A 19,907-nucleotide genomic window follows, 5' to 3' on the forward strand; every position below is an offset into this window, starting at 1 on the left:
GACAGTGTAAGTGGCAGAGCTGGATTCAAAAAGGCTAACCATCGTAGCAAATAGCCCCAGATTAGTAGTTCTGCAGGTAAGACCTTCATTGTTAGCATCATGGGCTTGTCTACAAGATATCTGACCATTTCCCACCATTTCCATCCCTGTCTCCCCAGTTCAAGCCACCTTCTCCTGACTGCAGCATCTGATTGGCCCCTTGACTTGCGCTTGTCCCCCTCCAGTGAGCAATCCTTACAAAGCCCACACAGATCTTGTCACTCCTCAACTCAAGATCCTGAAATGGCTCCATCCCACTCAGAATTAAACCGAAGTCCTCATCACGGCCCACAAGGCTCTCCCAATCTGGCTCTGGGCTGCTACTCTCCCTCCCTGGCTCATTCCAAGCTCATTGGACTCATAACTGTTTTTGGATGCAGCAAGGACACTCAGGGCCTTTGAACTTGCTGTTTCCTCTCTCTGGATTGATTTTCCTCCAGATGCTCAGAAGGCTCACTCTCTCATCTTCTTCCAGCCTACAGTGCAAAGTTATCAAAAAACATCCCTGTCCATCCTCTTTAAATAGCCCCCTCCAGGACTTTCTGCCCCTTGCTCTGCTTATCTTCATAGCAGGTGTCACCTCCTGATAGGCTAAACATTTTTTTTTGTTTCTTCCTCTCCCTCTTCTAAAATGTAAACTTTTTATTTATTTTATTTTTTAAATTATTTTTTAAATGTTTGTTTATTTTGGGGGCGCCTGGGTGGCGCAGTCGGCTAAGCGTCCGACTTCAGCCAGGTCACGATCTCGCGGTCCGTGAGTTCGAGCCCCGCGTCAGGCTCTGGGCTGATGGCTCAGAGCCTGGAGCCTGTTTCCGATTCTGTGTCTCCCTCTCTCTCTGCCCCTCCCCCGTTCATGCTCTGTCTCTCTCTGTGCAAAAATTAATAAAAAACGTTGAAAAAAAAATTAAAAAAAAAATGTTTGTTTATTTTTGAGAAAGAGAGAATACCAGTGGGGGAGGGGCAGAGATAGGGAGACAAGGGATCTGAAGTGGGCTCTGCTCTGAGAGCAGACAGCTTTCGATGTGGGGCTTGAACTTACAAACCGTGAGATCATGACGTGAGCCACCCAGGTGCCCCTAAAATGTAAACTTTTAAATTTTTTTTAATGTTTTTATTTTTGAGGGAGAAAGAGAGAGGCAGAGCGTGAGCAGGGGAGGGGCAGACAGAGAGGGGGACACAGAATCTGAAGCAGGCTCCAGGCTCTGAGCTGTCAGCACAGAGCCCAACGTGGGGCTTGAACTCATCAACTGTGAGAAAGTGACCTGAGCCAAAGTTGGACACTTAACCAACTGAGCCACCCAGGCACCCCTAAACCGTAAACTTTTTAAAGGCAGAGACTGTTTTGTTCACCCCTGATCCTCAACACCCAGAACAGCACCTGGCATCGAGTGCTCAGGAAATATTTGTTGAGTGAATCCATTCAGTACAAATCCTATCAACCTTGATAGCTAAGAATACATATATATATGAGCATAATGCTCTGTTAGGATCTATTCTATACAACCCCTACTCCATTCTGGATAATCATAAGATGAGAAAGATTTAAGGCCAATAGTTTAATAATGAGACAGATCTGTCCACTAACTCCTGCTACACTGTGGTTAGAGCAGTGCGTGAGAGTTTAGTAATAATGTGGTCCATCAACAGCCTCTCCAAAACAGCGTTGCTCTGCCTTACCCATACATTTGTACTTTCCTTGGCCTCAGTTCTCTCTCAAAGGGACAATAACAGTACCAGGATAACTTCAGAGTCCTTAATTTTCTCTTTATACACAGCTCTGTACTACAAAACTCAGCTTCAATTTTAATAACATTCTCTCTTGTTCTAAATCAAAGTGGAGACATTTAATCATTCTTTTGAGAAATAATAAGTGCACCTGTGAGAGGAAGTTTTTAGCCAAATAAATAATTTCTATTGTTGTGAAGGCAGAACAAAAAAGAAATGGTGGAAAAATTCAAATAAAAAGAGTTCCCTATTTCTGTAAAAATAAATTCTCTCTTAAGACAAATATATGCAGTTTCTGCATGGCTGAGCCTGGGGACTCCTATCTCTGCAGGATGAAGAATTTATCCTCTTCCTCATCCTTCTTTGGTTGGCTGACTTCCCATCTTGAAATGATGCCTAGATTGTCCTTCCTGCCCAACCTGTACATCTTCCAAAATACACACAAAGCAAGTAAGAATCGCAGACCATAAGCTCAAGTGTTTGGGAAATATAGCACGTTAACATTTTTCTATAAATTAATTTCAACGCAGGGAGCCCTTCCGCCAAGCTGACAAGAAATTCTACCTTCAGATGATATTGGCTCTCTTCTTGCCCTCTCCATGCCACTTGGGTTGTCTTAGGTCCCAGGGTCTTACCCTCCCAAGGAACCCTCCCACCACTGCTCATCTGTTCACTTTACCCCAGAGATTACACAGTGGTTGATTATGCTCCTTCCACACAACACAGGAAGCTTCATAGATCTCGGGGAGGTTGAACCCCTGACTGGGGATCCAGTCTATACCACAGGGCCATTCCCTATGAGATCCTATCACGTTCTTTGCATGCTATCAGGGACCAAGGCTTATGGGGCCTCAGACTTCCGGCCGAACCTCCCATCTAGCAGAATCTCAACTTAATCTGAGATATGCCTTTTCTCTCAAAACTGGTTCTCTTCAAGTGACCGAGGCTTTTGGAAACAAAAGACACACTTTCTGCAAGTAAGGAGGCACAAGCTACTTGCTTGAACAAAGACAAAAATGCGGAGGTGCAGGGAGAAACCACATATATTAATATCTTTAAATGGTCTCATCACATCTGCCCCACTGCAACCAATACAGAAGATCCCTCCTCATTCATGCACCTCAGAAGAAAAGGGTAGATAGCTCAGTGTGGGCTGGAGGGACTGGATCTGGATTTGGAGTATCAAGTGATCCTGCGCCTAGGTCCTCAGGGAATTCAGACCCTCAGGTTGCTGCAGCCATTGAGAAAAAGCCAGAGTGACTGGATGTGCCTCGATAAGACTTAGCCAGCTCTATTTGCACATGATGTTCTGTTCAAAATCCAAGTCACTGAGGGGCTTTTGGAATTGTTCTATCCCGTATTTTAATTGACCAATACATACCTGTATTATTTATCAGTATAAATAATTTTCCCCTGAAGTATAGTTGGCATGGAGGTAAGTCCCTTTTTACGACGTAATCCACTTACTACCATAAGGAATCTAGGTTTATAAACCACCTTGCTTTCAATGTCCCCTTCTTTGTCAAGGATCAAGCGAGAACTCGAGAATCACCATCTGACACAGACCCACGTTCTTCACAGAAAAACAACACAAACAAAGACTCAGGCAGTCCCTGCACGATTCTCCCTCAGGACCCTGCACACAGCTGCACTTTGGTCTTTCCTAACAACACAGTGTATGGCCAGCAGATGCTTCTCAAGGACATGTGCATTGTTAAGGGTGAGAATAAGACAAATGTTACAAGCGTCGTGAATCCCTGTCTCAACCCTGCCATTTTTAGTCTTCTTTCCTGTAAGCCATGCAATTTGAGGTATCGCCTCATATTCTTTTCTGGTACAAGGCTAGGTGTAAGTAGATATAGCAGACACGATGGGGGACAGCAAGCACAGGTCAGGCTTTTCAGCAGCCAAGGTCAAAAGCAGATAGGATTCTTGCCTTCAAAGGAAAGTAAACTTTTCATGACTGTCAAGAGGACAAGTCGGGTAGAGAACGAAGCCTGCACAAAAAGTCAAGAGAGTATATTGTAATACAATCCCCTGGAAGACTTTGAAGCTTATAAAAATGAAATCATTGTCCATTTCTCATCACCCACCCAACAAACTTCCATTGGTCACCTACAACAAGCCAGACATTGTGCTACACGGGGAATGACTAAAATATGAATATTCTCATGAAAAAACAAACTTTTAAAAAAGACCTATTGCAATGCTATCACCATATGCTTTAGAGCCTCATCTATTCTTGTCCCCGTGTTATTGATATTGATAATTATGATGGATAACAATGGGTATTTTACATACATTATTTCATACAATCTTTCAAACAACCCCATAAAGGATTACCAGGTCCATCTTACAACTGTTTCCTCTCTGAGCTGCATGTAACTTTAGCTACTAATACCTAAAGATGCACTTATTCCCACTCAAGACAAATTTCTAATAATATGAAATACAAAAAAAAAAAAATCCACATCATCTCTCAATTTCCTGCAGCCTACGGATTCTGGGATCAGCCCTGAGCTCAAGTATACATTCCTTGTGCTACTATACTGATCTAGTCCTGTCTTTGCCCTGGTTTTCTGGATAGAGTAACAATGAGGGACACCAAGCACCTGGACCATTCCACCGCCTCATGCTAAAAAAGGGAAACAGAATCCTGCCAATGTTAGAGTTTTTTTGTTCTGAGTTGCCCTTGGCATAAATACATGCTGGTCACTATAGGAAAATATTGGTCAGAAGCTGTCTGAACTTAAAATTGAAAACAAAAGACTGCACAACATGTCATTAGGTTTTGTTTTTGTGCCTCAGTTGCCGTAATTGAAAAAGGGCACAATATTACTTGCTACCTCCTTTCAAAGTTCTCCTCAAAGATAAAAAATAATATTAAGTTCTTTCAATTCCTTGGTTAAAATGTTTACATGAGACAATCAACAAAGATTTTAGTAACATAGAATGTTATTCAGACATTCTGATAATGATTGTATTTGTCTTTTGTTAACCCTGTCCCCAAAGCCTTTCCATCTCAAAATATCAAGCGGTCAAATGGCTAACATCCTTAGCAGCAATAACCAACAAGAAAAATCATAAACATTTTATGACTATGTCTATTGCTAAAACTAGTCGTTGCTAAAAGTCAAATACTTTGATCAACGGTATTATGCGATCGTATTGCCTTCTTGCTAAAAAATGAAACAGAAGCGTACTTGTTAAACTCATCACATTTGCTTCATTAGTGGTCATCGATGACCTATAACCAGGCAGAGTTCATTACTGCAATAAACATACAGACTTCAGTTGGTTTATCTTTCTTTTCTTTGGTCAACATTAAGCAATGTTGTCATTGTTATATTTGTGTTAGGACAATGTCTTCTCCACATTAGAATACAGACTCTGTTAATGGTAATTTAGGGGAGAGCAAAGACAGGTCTGGCTCCTTCCCTCCCTGCTCTCAGGGTACTACAAGTAGTGTTTGGTATTCATTGGTGGCTCTAAATACACTGTTACATATTTACAAAGGCGATGTGATGGAATTGGCAAGGTACATGGAGTTGTCCAGCCCTGTGAGGGATTATAGAGCAATACTTGCCTAGTCCCATTTTATTATTTAAATAGGTTTCCCACCTAGCACGGAGCCCAACGTGGAGACTGAACTCACCACTTGAGATCGAGACCTGAGCTGAAATCAAGGGTTGGCTGCCCAGCCAACAGAGCCACCCAGGTGTCCCTCATTCCCATTTTAGAATTACTTCCTCCACACTGCATTCTAACGGATGCCTTGCATCCAGCTCTAGAGTTCAGGGTGGTAGCACAGTCCATGACCTGCAAGGTTCCCAAAGAGGTCACTTCCTCACTCCCCTCTCACCGGAGCATTGCCTCCCTCACACCCTCCAAGAAACACTATCTGGCCGTGAGAGACTCAATTATACGCCAAAGTTGTGTTTTAACTCTTGACTCCCTATTTCTGAATTCTCAAAGCTTCCTGATTCCCAGTGAATCTTTTCTTCTAGCTCACTTTGTGCCCACTAATATTGCTCCCCCAGTTTGATACAATCTGGTACTTAATGCTTGCATTCCGAGAGAGGGTATATAGATTTGAATGATTTGGCACCAAGAGTGCTATCTTCAAAGCCCACTACTCTAGACCTTGACAGAGGAGCTGGGGGCCTTTGGAAAGGGATTGAAAGAACTGAGGAACAGCCACCTTCCTCTATTGGTATGTGAGACAAAGATTCACAGAGGAAAACTGCATGAGATTAAAACATTTGAAAGTTTGTGTCAGAATAGGGACGCCTGGGTGGCTCAGTCAGTTAAGCATCTGACTTCGGCTCAGGTCATGATCTCACAGTCTGTGGGTTTGAACCCCACGTCGGACTCTGTGCTGACAGCTCAGAGCCCTAAGTCTGCTTCAGATTCCGTGTCTCCCTCTCTCTCTACCCCTCCTCTGCTCATGCTCTCAAAAATAAATATTAAAAAAAATTTTTTTAATAAAATTTGTGTTAGAATATATGCAAATTTTGTAAATAAGAAGAAAAGCCTTTCTGTGATTAAAATGACTGGTCAACATAATGGCTTCAAGAGAACAATAGTTAATAGAAGGGTTCAGAAAAAGAATTTCACATCTCTGCAAGAAACTCCTTTTCTCCCCCACAAGGTTGTTATGACCACAGTAACGAGGTAGGAACAGCAGGGGTTTTATGGAAGGTCTGTTATAGGATGTGCACAGAGCCTCACAGATGCATCATGTCAGGAAGAAAGACACGCTGCTTCAGCTCCTGCCACCCCACATGCTATAGGATGGAGTGGGATTCACATCTCACTAATTAGTTATGAAATTTGGATGCAGATATATTTAATATTTGGGGGGGGAGAAGAGAGAAAGAAAGTGGGGGAGGAAAAGAGAGAGAGGGAGACACAGAATCCAAAGCAGGCTCCAGGCTCTGAGCTGTCAGCACAGAACCCAACGCAGGGCTCGAAGTCATGGACCGTGAGATCATGACCTGAGCCAAAGTCTGACGCTTAAGTGACTGAGTCACCCAGGTGCCTCCATCCATGGGTTTTTCTATTAATGTCCACCTCCAAATCTTCTCATTTGTATTTAGATCATAAAAGAAAGGAGAAAAAAAAAGCAAAAAGGGGGATCTCCAGTAGCTGTTAGCTTGAGGGGCCTTACAAGCAGAACAGAATCAAGCGATAACTGCCATTATAGTCACTGCCAAGGTCAAGATAATACTGTTTCAACTTTTTCACACTGGAGCTGTATGTTGTGACTAGGAATTTTTATTCTGATTGGAAACCTAAGCTATAGCCATCCACAGAGAAAATCCCCAGTGCCCTGCATTTTCAGTGACCTCATTCTTCCTTTTGCGGTCTTGCCTCGCCTAAATCAGTCTTAGATGTTAGAGAAAGTGAGGAGGATGTAATGCTTGATACTTTGGGTCCCTTTAACTCTCCCCTCTCTTGCATAACATAGCACCATGGTATTACAGTAAGCTGTACATCAGCCCCTGGAAGTTGTTCATGCCCTCATTTCTGAAACCTATGAATAGGCTGCCCTATGTAGTAAAGAAGACTTTGGGGATGTGATTATGTTAAAGATTTCAAGATGGGGAGATTATCCTGGATTAGCTGGGCGGACCCAGTGTTTTCATAGGAGTCCTTGTAGGAGGGAGGCAGGCAGATCAAAGTGAGGAAAAGGAGATGTGAAGACAGAACCAGACGTGGAAAGATGTGCTTTGAAGGAGCCACAAGCTATAAAATGCAAGTGTCCTTGAGGAGCCGGAGAAGGCACGGACATGAACTTCTACTTTGAAGCCTCCAGAAAGAGCACGGACCTCCTGACACCTTGATTTTAGACTCCCGACTTCCAGAACTGTTGGTGAAGGCACTAACTTGGTAGTTTGTTGCGGCAGCAATAGGAAAACGAGTGTTATGCAGTGTCCAGGTTTGCTTCCTAAGCATACTTGCTGTTTCCCCTTCTAAATTACCTCTCTTTCTGAAACAGGACTGTGGAAGGTCCTGCCTAAGGGAAACAATTCCTGGAATCTGACGTTCTCAGGCAAGTACACACTCACTTCTCTGGGTAAGGAGTGAACCAGGGCTTTCGTGGACTAAGATGGGAGCCTCCTGATTTCAGAAGATGGCTTTGGGAGAAACTGTATTTGGGTAAAAGTGAAACCCCAAACTTCTTCCTTGCAAATGAAAGAGAGGCCATTATTAAGAGAGAAGTTGTACGTCACACCATGAATTTCCCAACTCCCACTTTTTGTTTAAGTAGTTCATAGATCTTCTCTTAAAACTGAACAAATATGTTTTCCATCAAGATGAAAACCCTGTGAAATCAAACAAAGACTCTCTGAGCATTTCCAGTCTTTTCAGTATATGCAAAGACTCCATAATGCAGAGGTGCTTGTGAATGAGGAGGTAGGTAATAGAGTATTAGTGAGTCAAAAGGCCTGTTTTCATCAAAATGCCTCAGAGAAATTCTTTGCTGGTTCTTGAGTTGAAAGAGGAGTAGCATTCATTAAAGCCACGCTATTTACACAGTCAGTTTTTATAACCAGCTTGTTGCTGTGGTCTCAGGCCAAAGACTCTAACAACAAAAACCCAGTAACATAAAAACCAAGTTTAAAGTGGAAATTAATTTCAAAGAAATGGAAAAGAGTGTGCTTTATTAGCATATGTTCTTCAGGAAAAAGCTCGCTTTTCTTATATAAGAGCTCTGTTAAACCAGATGGGCCTTCTAGTAGATAGAAACTCATCATGGAGAACTCTGTGGTTGGAATTTCCTGCAGCTAAGTCCCTTCAGGGCCACTGTCTTGGAAGATGTTAATTACCAACACAGAAGACTTTTCTTGTTATTAATACTGGTTCTGTACAATTGCCTTGATCTTTAAACCTGGAAGATTAAAAAAAAAAAAACTTCCCTATAAGAGGACATCAGAAAGCAAGTGAATCCTATTATCAGCTATTAGGTTTTTCTATTTGGATACCCAACTACCACTGAAACCTATAGATTAGATATGCACTTATTTAACCCAACAGACTTCAACTGTTCTTGTAACCTTTAGAGCCAATGATCTCTTAAGAGTTGCTATGTATCCGGCACTCTCAACAATAGCCAAATTATGGAAAGAGCCTAAATGTCCATCAACTGATGAATGGATAAAGAAATTGTGGTTTATATACACAATGGAATACTACATGGCAATGAGAAAAAATGAAATATGGCCTTTTGTAGCAACGTGGATGGAACTGGAGAGTGTGATGCTAAGTGAAATAAGCCATACAGAGAAAGACAGATACCATATGGTTTCACTCTTATGTGGATCCTGAGAAACATAACAGAAACCCATGGGGGAGGGGAAGGAAAAAAAAAAAAAAAAAAAAGAGGTTAGAGTGGGAGAGAGCCAAAGCATTAGAGACTGTTAAAAACTGAGAACAAACTGAGGGTGGATGGGGGGTGGGAGGGAGGGCAGGGTGGGTGATGGGTATTGAGGAGGGCACCTTTTGGGATGAGCACTGGGTGTTGTATGGAAACCAATTTGACAGTAAATTTCATATATTAAAAAATAAAAAAAATTAAAAAAAAAAAAAAAAAGAGTTGCTATGTATCAGCACAGTCACCCTCCGTGATTTTAATAAGTTATAATTTTAAAACCTATTTCTCAGGAATTTTTTCCAAAGATTAGTTCAAAGTGTTAAAAATGGTTTCTCCCCCGGGGCGCCTCGGTGGCTCAGTGGGTTGAGTGCCCGACTTCTGCTCAGGTCATGATCTCACCGCTCATGAGTTCGAGCCCCACGTTGGGCTCTGTGCTGACAGCTCAGAGCCTGGAGCTTACTTCCTATTCTGTGTCTCCCTCTCTCTCTTCTCCTAACCCACTCACATTCTGTCTCTGTCTCTCTCAAAAATAAACATTAAAAAAATATTTTTTTAAAAAACATGGTTTCCCCCCTAAAAACAGTAAGCATGGCCATAAAATGCAAACAAGGGGACAAAGCAGGTTTCTGTTATTAGGTGATCTTGCTATTCCTTACTGAGAAGTCTAGGCCTTTCCTTGGAATTGTATCCAGTTCTGGGTGACCTAAAGAAGATGTAGACATTGTACAGGGGCTTTAAAGGAGCATCCTCATTACCGTGGGAAATCAGAAAATGAAATCTAGGAGGAAAAAACTGGAACCATCCTGGAAATTAGGAGGCTAAATGTTAGTAATGGTTTTCAAGTTCGGGAACACTTATGGACAAAGAAATTATATCTGTATCATTTTCAGTTCAACAGGGACAGGCCAAGAAGCTTCCAGAAGCTTCTAGTGCACCTTGAAAGGGGCCAAGTCAATTGCAAGAAGGAATTTTGTCATGGTCAAAAAAAAAATTTTTTTTAGACTCTTGGATGGTCTAGCAACAGAACAGTCAGGCCAGGTGAGCAGGTGCTGGACCAGAATGGGAGGGATCTCCTGCCTCAGGCATCAATAGGATGTTGAGATCTTCCAGCAGGCCTCTGGGTACCTCCCCTTGCCTCACTGCTCCACCCTTGCCACCTTGCCCCTCATTCTATCTTCACTTTCCAAATTGACATGACTGTTAGGGTCCAGACCACAGACAAGAGTTCTCAAATACCCTCACTTGATGGCTTCCTTGGGAGGTTTCAGAGCTTAATGAATGATTCTAATTCTTAGAAAGAAGAGCCAATTTTTTTTTTCATGACTGCTGTGAAAGGGGATTACACAATATTTCTTTAGGGGCCTTTACAAGTAGCTGCTGCACAGCACAAATTGGAAAAACAGGACAGATTTCTCATGAGGGCTGGACCAGATGGCCTGTGCGAGTGCTCTCAGAGTCCTCCCTAGTTGTCGATTCCAAGAAAAAGCATCACTGCTGGGCTTCTGTTTTGGTTTCCAATCTGAGTAACTGAAAATCAACCTGCAATGAGGATTTTTAAATGTATTTTGATTCTGACTCTCAGGAGCAGACTTTCAAAGTAATCTCTAAAAGCATGGAGGAGAGTAACGTCTGTTCAGTACTGAATGTCCCAATGAGCATTTCATATCCCAGGTTGACATGGAGCACTGTCCCATCATCTGAGCCCATGGTTTTGTAGGTCTCTGAGATACCAGTTCTGTAGAAACTGTGACACTAAGCGCACTATCTTCTAGAACTGAATTTTCATCCAGTTTCAGAACATGTACAAGTAGAGAGAGCCAGGGAACTCCTCTGGGGTCCTCACAATTCTGTAATAGATGGAGAAAGTTTCTTTGGCTCTCTTACTGCACAATAAGGCTTTGCTTCTTCTAAAGAAAAGTATGAACTGGAAACTGTGCATTTGTATAGAAGAAAATTGCCCTTTCTAGAAGCATTTTATGTACTGTCCTTCTTTTCGATGTTGAAAAATGGAGGGTAACCAAGAGGCTACAGTGTAGAAGCTTAAGGCAAGTAAGGAATCCTGCTCCTGCAGTCAGGACACCTGAGTTTGGCCTTGACTCTCCCATCACCTCCTTGAGTAACTTTGATGAAGGAACTGGCCATTCTGTATAAAATAATATGACTGAATTGGACGGCATCTAAAGTTCCTTCAGCACTAGCCTCCACTACAAATTTACTTATTTCTAGTGATCACGTAAGATTAAAAACTCTAAGTATTGAAATGGATATTTTTAAGACTTTTGCCTTAAGTTCTTCACTCTCTATAACTGTTTATTTTCTAATTCTGAAGAGCAGGAAACCGATGACCAAAACATTTTTTAAACATACAACAATGATTAATTGGCAACATTGAATAATTTTTTATCATAGTCTAATAATGACTACCAGAATGGCTTTGATATTCCTGTAAAGTAGGAATCAATGCTTCTGAATTCAATTCTTCTCATACCAGGGTTTTCTCTCCTAAAAGGAAAGTCAAATTCAAAAAAAAAAAAGGCCAAGAATCCTATATTTTGATCAGATTCACTGGACCTAAATCTCATTCCATTCAATATACTAATGACAGATTATATACTTGAAGAAATGAGTTTGAAAATTCAAAGTCAAATATATGAATCTGATTTCCCTTGTGAACATAATGGGATTTCTTTCCTCCCTTCAGAACATTTCTCAAAATTACCACAAGTTCAAGTATTTGCAGAATTTTCTTTAAAGAAAGGATTTCTATAAAAGGAGTACACTTCTGAAGGGGGGCATTGCATGGATTGGGGTTAGAGACTTCATCTGCAACAACCCAGTTGAAGATTACAGCTGGAAGATGAGCTGTTTCTGGAAACACTTTGGAAAGATTCCTTCACTTGTATGTGCCCCACACATGCACACACACAGGCGCATGCGCGTGCGCGCGCACACACACACACACACACACACACACACACACACACTCTTCCAGAACCATGGAACTGGAACGACGTTTGCCTAACAACTTCCGGGAGGCTGCCTCCCCTCCTACCATTTTCTCACCAGCCCATGGATGCCAGACTTCTGACTGCTGTCTTGCAGAGGTGGAATAAACTCTATGAGACTGAATCAGCAACTAATTTTCAGGAAGGTTTCTCCACCTCCCCATTCTCACCATTTTGCTTTGAGGAAGAGAGGAAAGCCCATGCTATCAGTGGAAACAACAACGGTACTCTTAAAAAAAAAAAAAAAAAACTGACATTCTAAAAAACCAAGCTGCTCTCTTCTCTGGACTGAAATCAAATATTTCTATTTGAAACACAGCCACAGAGCAGGCTCTTCTCTTCCCCCCTCTTCAGCCCACCTATTTCCTCCCACTTTTCTCCATACGCATGTGCGCAAACACACACACATACACACATTCGGTGCCTTTTACGTAATCGGCTGACAAGACTGATCTTTCACTTCAATTGCTTTAATTCAAAACCTGCCCACCATTCGTGGGAGGTAAGGAACGGTGGATGACACGTGTGCTTTAATAAAGAGGCTGCGAAAGGAGGAGCATGGGAAAAGCATCTGGTCTGAGTCTTCTGTGTAGTCTCGATTCTCTGTAGGAAAAGAGGGAATGCTACGGAATTAAAGCACATTCTCTTACTTCACATTTACAACTCCGCAAATTGTTTTTGGAACAACTGCCAGGTTAATCCTTTCTTAACAGAACTTTAAGGAGACAACCTGTTCAAAAATCAGCAACCTCCATTGCTGATGTTCACCTGATGCCTAAAACGGGTTCCCCTGGCCTCCGAGGTGCCATAATCTGACCCTTCTTTACCTACAAGATGCTCTCTCCCCCACCTCCCTGCACAGACCCTCTACCCTATTCTATGATTTCTCAACCCTGCAAGTGCAGTCTTTGGGACATGCTGCCCACCTGCTTTAGCCTGTTCCCCTCCTGCTCTGTGCTCATCTTGGCGTTTCTCCTTCTTCAATGCCAAGCTTCCCTGGCTTTTCTCATGTGACCTCTCCCTGACTCCTACAGCCCCTGCTAAATGAGGTCTCTTCACACTATAGCAACAATCCTTCTTTGTATCACATATGCAGCCTTTTTGTGTACATACCTAGTCACACCGAACTGTAAAGACTCAAGAGACAACCCTCCCACTTGGCATTTAACATAGCATCCCACAGACATGGCCGTTCGCTTTCCAAGCATTTATCGAATAACTCTCATGTGCCAGGTGCCAGATCAGATTCTGGGGTTACAGAGATGAATAAAATCCAAAACTCAAGCTGCTCACAGACTGCCAGGGAAGACACGGATGCAAACAGATAATAGCAACAGTATGCCATCAATAATCTCCATCACAGAAGTAAGAACCAGTTGCACTGGGGGCACGAAAGAGCGAGTATTTAATGCTAAGTGGAGTGGAGCCGGGCAAGGTTTTATTGAGAAGGTTATGCTAGTGTTTGGTCGTGGAGAATGCATAGGAGTTTGCCTGGTCAAGTGAGGTAGGAGAATTCTAGAATAGAACAGCCAGAACGGGAAATGATACAGAAGGACCAAAAAACCAAGAAGGTTCCGGGCACTGTGAGGGGTCCTCTCCCAAGTAGGTACTTCTGAGAATGCATGTGGTCATCAGAGGAAAGATGAGAACAGAGTCACAACTGGGAAAAAATAATGGAAGCCACACCATGAAGGACCTCAGGTGCCAGGTTAGGTACTTTGGATTTTTATTCCCTGAGCTACTGAATGGCACTGAAGGAATTTGAGGATAATGTTGTAATCTGAAGTTATCTAATGCATGCTAAAAATAAGGACAACAACCTGACTTTTTTTAAACCATTCATCCACCAAAGGACACACTGAAATATCCAAACCATGGAATAAAAAGAAACGAACTACTGAGACACATAGCAATTCTTTTGGGTCTGAAGAGAATTATACTGAGTGGAAAAAAAAAATCCCCAAAGATTACAAATTGTATGATTCCATTTACATAAAATGTTCTTGAAGAAAGAAAATTATGGAGCCAGATCGGAGAGCAGTGGTTGCCAAAGACTGTGTAGGGATTGGGGAAGGTTATACGGATGTGGTTACAAAGGGGAAGCATGAGGGGCCCTCGTGGTGATGGAATAATTCTGATTCTTCACTGTGGTGGTGGTTACACAAACTTCTACATGTGATAAAACTGCATGGACATACAAAGATACACACATATGAATACACGTATACTGGTAAAATCTGAATAAATTCTGTGGGTTATGGCAATGTCAATTAATTGGTTTTGATGTTGTGCTATAGTTATACAAGATGTTACCACTAGAGAAAACTGGATTAAGGGTACACAAAAGCTTTCCATATTTTTCTTACAAATTCCTGTGAATTTGTACTTTTTTCAAAAACACTTTTAAGTGACCAAAATGGTACAAGGTGATTAACCTAAAAAACTGGGAAAAGTGGGGTGCGTGGGTGGCTCAGTCAGTTAAACATCTGACTTTGGCTCAGGTCATGATCTTGTGGCCTGTGGGTTCGAGCCCTACATTGGGCTCTGGGCTGACAGCTCAGAGCCTGGAGCCTGCTTCTGATTCTGTGTTTCCCTCTCTCTGCCCCTCCCCTGCTTGCTGTCTCTCTCTCTCTCTCTCTCTCTCTCAGAAATAAACATTAAAAAGCTAAACAAAACAAAACAAAAAAAACTGGAAAAAGTAACTTCTTAAAGTGGAATTTAAAGATTATTGCTCAACAATATTGATTCTTTGTAAAGGGTTCTCTTAAGAACTTCAAAGCCTGTTTTATGTAACATTACAGCACAAAGTTTTATTGACATGGGTGTATATATTACAGGTAAGATTTTTCTCAATGAATTGAGTCCATCAATATTCAAATTGTTCTAGGACTAAAGTAACAATTTCAGAATGGGGGTGGGTAGGTATCAGTACAAATATGCTCAAACCTGAATGACAAAAGGCCTGAGACCATGTCAAATACTAGTAGAATCATTGTAAAAAGTTATTTTAAAAAAAAAGACACCCAACCACCCAAATAAGCAAAACCAAAAACCAAAACAAAACAAAACAACCCAAAAAACAAATCTGATTTAACTTCTATTCTCAGTGATTTGGCTTCCTTATGATGAAAGGTACGTACGGATCTTCATCGATCATGTATGGTTACAGAGCATACATCAAACTTTAACATAGTGTGATGAACTCGGAGATTTCAAACACACACAAAACTAAAATAAAGCAACTCTCCTGCATTAACAAAGCACAAGTGTAAAAACTGTAAGAAACACAATAGTCTTATGTTGTTTACATACAGGATAGTCCCCAGAATAACAGTTAGGTGGAATCTTGTTCTCTTGGGCTAAAAGTAGCCTTTGAATAGCAGATTTTTCTAGTGGATTTTTTTTTATCCTCAGCCTTGAAACAATAGCTAACTTTAAGCAAGCTTTTAGCACAATGGTGCTGTGAAGGCTATTGAGTATTTATTCTTGCAGAATTCAGATGCTTCACACAAGTATAAATTAATTCTTTCTAAATCCCAAGTTCACGAGTTCCTGATTAATGAACGGTAATCATGGGCTATTATAGGAGTTGGGCTTTCGAAATTTTAAGGTGAGGGCATCTGGGCAGCTCAGTCGGTTAAATCATCTCGGTTTTGGCTGAAGTCATGATCTCACAGTTCATGGGTTCAAGTCCCACACTGGGCTCTGTGTGACAGCACACAGCCTGCTTGGGATTCTCTGTCTCCCTCTCTCTGTCCCTTCCCCACTTGCACTCTCTCTCTCAAATAAATAAGCATTAAAACATAAAAATTATAAAGCATCAGGTAAGTAAGAGGCATTCTACTCTTTTATCAGGGTTGTAACAAGTAGGTCCTCAATGTCCAGGTAGCGCCTGAGGGAAGTCCCTGGGTTGGCAGATAGATGGCAGATATGGGCACATTTTCACTCATGCCCCAAGATGCAGGCGTAATTCTGGAACTGAAGCAGGGACAGTAGCCTCAAGGTGAAGAAGTTAGCCCAGGCATGACCATCATCTTCCCCAAATAAAGTCTTCCTACGAATGTCTCCTAATAGATTTTATGATTTGTTTTCTTGCTTGTGGTCTGCTTCCCCAACCTGAATGTAAGCCTCAAACCTTGTCTGCTGTCTGCACCTTTGGCAGCCCAGTTCTAGTAGGGCTCCTGGTACAGAATAGATGCTCAATAAATATTTGTTGACTAAAATACCTCTTCACTCTGTAACACTGCTTTTAGATAAAAAAGAAAAGTGAGTGGCGGACACTTTTCAAATTCTGATGAAAGCTATGAGCCCTCCCCTTGGCAAAAAGATGAATGAAAAGACACTGGGTTTTTGTGGTTGTTGTTGCTGTTGGTTTTTTTTTTTATTCTGTAGAATTTATAAATCCTAGCTTAAGTATTCCTATGGACATCATTTTCAAGGATGCAAGGTTATTGTAAACACAGTTAGCCACTTTTTTAAATTTTTGCTATTTGTTATCAATAACACATGCTATTTTAGTGACATTAAGGACAAAGAAAATGATAATTTGGCTAATAATAACATTTCTATCCCGTTTTGTTTTTTTTTTATAAAGTGCAGAGCTTGTCTCTCGCCCTCCCTCTTTCTTTCTCCAACCCTAAGTGTACATTTGGCATAATTTCAACCTCTTTCCTAAAGGCACTGAGTGGAATTTGAAGGAGAGAGGGGTTAAGTCGCATTCACACACACAGAGAACCACCTGCCTGTCATGGGTAGGATGGTTCAGAATAAAAGGCAAGTGGAGAATCTTGTCCAGTCACCATAAGTCACAAAGGAGTCTAAGAATACTGAAAAACGCAGATGGCTAACTTTTTGTCAGAAAAGAGCTGTCCTTAGTTGCCAGGAATGGAAGGTGCCCACGTGAATCTTATTCGCACACTGAGCTTTTGTAAAGAGAGACAGTTATTATCCAACCTGAGCTGAGCTGCACATATCACCAGAAAAACCTTCCTGGATATCTCCTGCCTTCTAAGAAGCTTCGCAAAACCAAACTTCCAACACAATGATCCATAAGCAACTATGAAACTCTGCCACAAGAAAGGAAGGGTATTACTTTTTATTTCTTCTGGTTTACAGAAACAAAGCTCATGGTGCTGCTAGAATGCTGGCGGCCACCATTCAAGTGACCTCTGTGATCCGCCTGATCTCCGAGAGTCCCATTCCTAGGGGCCCTGCTGATCAAGACAGCAGCTTGTCTTCCCTCACAGCAGCCGGACTGCAGGCAGAGCAGAGCCCTCAGGGCAGGGTTGGGTGTGTGCCACACAAGCCAGGCACCATACAAAATGCCAATGCACTGGAGGCTGCGGTCTCAGTTAGCTAACAGTCACTGTGGGCCCCCCCCCCTTCCCCACCATGTAAACACTGGGAAAAACAGAGTTGCATGAAGGTAGGCTGCTAGCATCCTTCCGGGTTGGGGCAAAAAGCTTTAGCTATGGTATTGTAGTGCCTCCCCCAAGCACATGGCTTGCTTTCTTAATGGCTCAAAAATCCATCAAAACAACAGTGCTTGGTGCTTCTGCAAGGAGGAGCTCCCAGTACCTCTACAAAGAAACTTTTTCAAGGGTAACTTTTGTAGAAATGGGTTTAAAAGCCTATTGCAGAAACCCCACGTGGGAAGCCTGAGGTGTGCATTATGTTCATTGTATCAAGTTCCTTTCATCCTGAAACCTGGCTCCTAACAGAGATGAGGCATAGTTAAATGTGAGTAATTGACAAAATCGTATCTGCAAAGTAGAATAACCAAAGCCTTTGGAAGATGCCTCATTAGCTTCTCTCCTCTACCTCTGCAAACACGTTGAGACTAGAAGGACAGCAGTTTTAAAGAAATAAAGCCAGGAGGGCTCAGTGCAAGGCAGATAGCATGAGAAGGCAGGAGTCACATAACTGAATAATGAAATTTTCTACTTATCAAATTTAAGTCATTCTCTATGAAAGAGAGCATCGACTAGTACTGGGAAGGCCTCCAGCTATGGAAAATAAGCTAGAGGAAGAGGGACCTTAAAAATTTATGAGGAAACGCATATTAAAACAAATGACTTTTTCTCCGTATTTCATAAGAAGGTCTCCATTTTATTCCAAGCGGTAATTTAGATTTAAATGTGTCAGTGTTCAACCTAATCTACCTTTATAGGCGTTTCTTCCTGCAACAAAACTTCCTTAAGAGCTTGCACAGCATTTGCTGCCTTGGTCTTTCGAAAGCTAAATAAGAATGCAGTACTAGATGGGAAACTAATTTGAATAGTATAAGCACAGAAACTACAGTCTGCACCATAAAATAGGACCAACACATTTGCTGTTGAAAAACTACCCTGATCTCAATACCAGTTTCCAGCAGTTGTGTTAGTCTCTGCAGACTGGAATTCATTCAACTGCTAAAGGTGTTCGTAACACTTTAGAATATACAAAACGGGCTGCATTTTTTAAAAAATACCACACACACACACACACACACACACACACAACACAACACAACCTCTTTGGGTGTCCCCTCTCCTAAGGAGCTATTTTAGAGACACCTGAGTATTCTAAATTAAGCAACCATCCACCGGCAAGTCACTTCTCAAAACCGATGAACTGTCCCCCAGTGCACCTGTATAGAACACAGAAACCCCGGGCAGATGGAATCTTACATCCATACCTATATTTCATGCCAGTCTGTTTTGCGGTGGACTCTTTGAGAGAAATGTGATGCTGAGGGGTGAACGTCCCCAGGCTGCGCGCGATGATAGCGACCGTGCGGAATTTGGCCCGGGCTGCGTTCACCACATTGGGGGCGGTGGAGCTCTGCTTGCTCAGAAGTCGGTCCTCACCATTCCGGCTCTTCAAATTGTGCTCTGTGCAGGCTATGGAGACTTGCATTGCTTCCCCGGGCAGCGCACGGTCCCTCTCAGAACCCCAGAACACAGGCAGTCACGAGAGGTTGAGCAGCTGGGGGGGTTTCTGCTCGTCTTTTAACCCCTCCTTGCTCCCCCTTCCTGGGGATGCCGTCAGACGAGTCCTCGCGGCAGAGGACTTCAGAGCCAGGCAAGTGGCAGGAGTGGCTGCGGTGCAGAACAGAGTCCCAGGCACCGAGAGAAGTAAACAGCCAGCCCTGAAGTTGTCACAGCAGCTGGAGCGCGGATCAGGCTCACAAATCTTCCCGGGCAGTAATCTCAGCTGATTAGACAGCCAAATCCATGCAGTCGGGAGGCTCTTGCAGACGCCTAAAGCTGAGCATTCGCGCTGACTGCCGGGGCCGGTCCACCGTGTCTGAATGCGGGCTCGCCTCTGGGCGATGGCTCAAATCCACGCAGGCATATACCGCAAGATGCGCCGCCAGCACGCTCTGGACCTCAGGCAGGATGCTCAACTGGCACGCGGAGCATCCAAGAAGCAGCTAATCGCAAGCTGGTCCCCAGGGACCGGTGGTCTCCATCCACTCAGACTATCAGCTCCTTCCCCTCCCCGCCCCACTCCGGGAGGTCTGGGGCGGGGGGGGGGGGGGGGGGGGGGAGCGTGCTCAAGACCCCTCCCCACTCATTTTCAGGCAAAAGCCTGGGTTGCTGAGCCCACACTGACAAATGTTTGCAGCTGCACAGAAGCGCAGGCTGGCCCCTTTAAAGAGCTCCTAGCCTTTGTGTGCGACAAGGCAGGGACCACTTTCACCAGACACTTGCTGTAACAGAATCTGGAGGGCAGCTCATAAAGGGGGGAGGGCAGCTCATAAAGGGGGGGGGGTCTGC

General features: G+C 42.8%; 1 protein-coding gene across 3 annotated transcripts in view; it reads right to left on the reverse strand.

Annotated features, from left to right (window-relative positions):
* The window catches only part of KCNAB1 (potassium voltage-gated channel subfamily A regulatory beta subunit 1), a 386,948-nt gene that overhangs the window by 247,208 nt on the left and 119,833 nt on the right, over positions 1-19,907 (reverse strand). The window contains exon 1 of one of the 3 annotated variants that reach the window (XM_007086275.3): positions 18,824-19,787. The exons of the other annotated variants lie outside the window; for them this stretch is intronic. Within the exon in view, the coding sequence (XP_007086337.1) occupies positions 18,824-19,044 (221 nt within the window). The 5' untranslated portion in view covers positions 19,045-19,787. Of the gene's footprint in view, positions 1-18,823; positions 19,788-19,907 lie in introns of those variants that run through there. 3 annotated transcript variants of the gene reach the window in all.

This window comes from Panthera tigris, chromosome C2, assembly GCF_018350195.1.
Source record: "Panthera tigris isolate Pti1 chromosome C2, P.tigris_Pti1_mat1.1, whole genome shotgun sequence".
In the NCBI taxonomy this organism is placed as follows: Eukaryota; Metazoa; Chordata; class Mammalia; order Carnivora; family Felidae; genus Panthera; species Panthera tigris.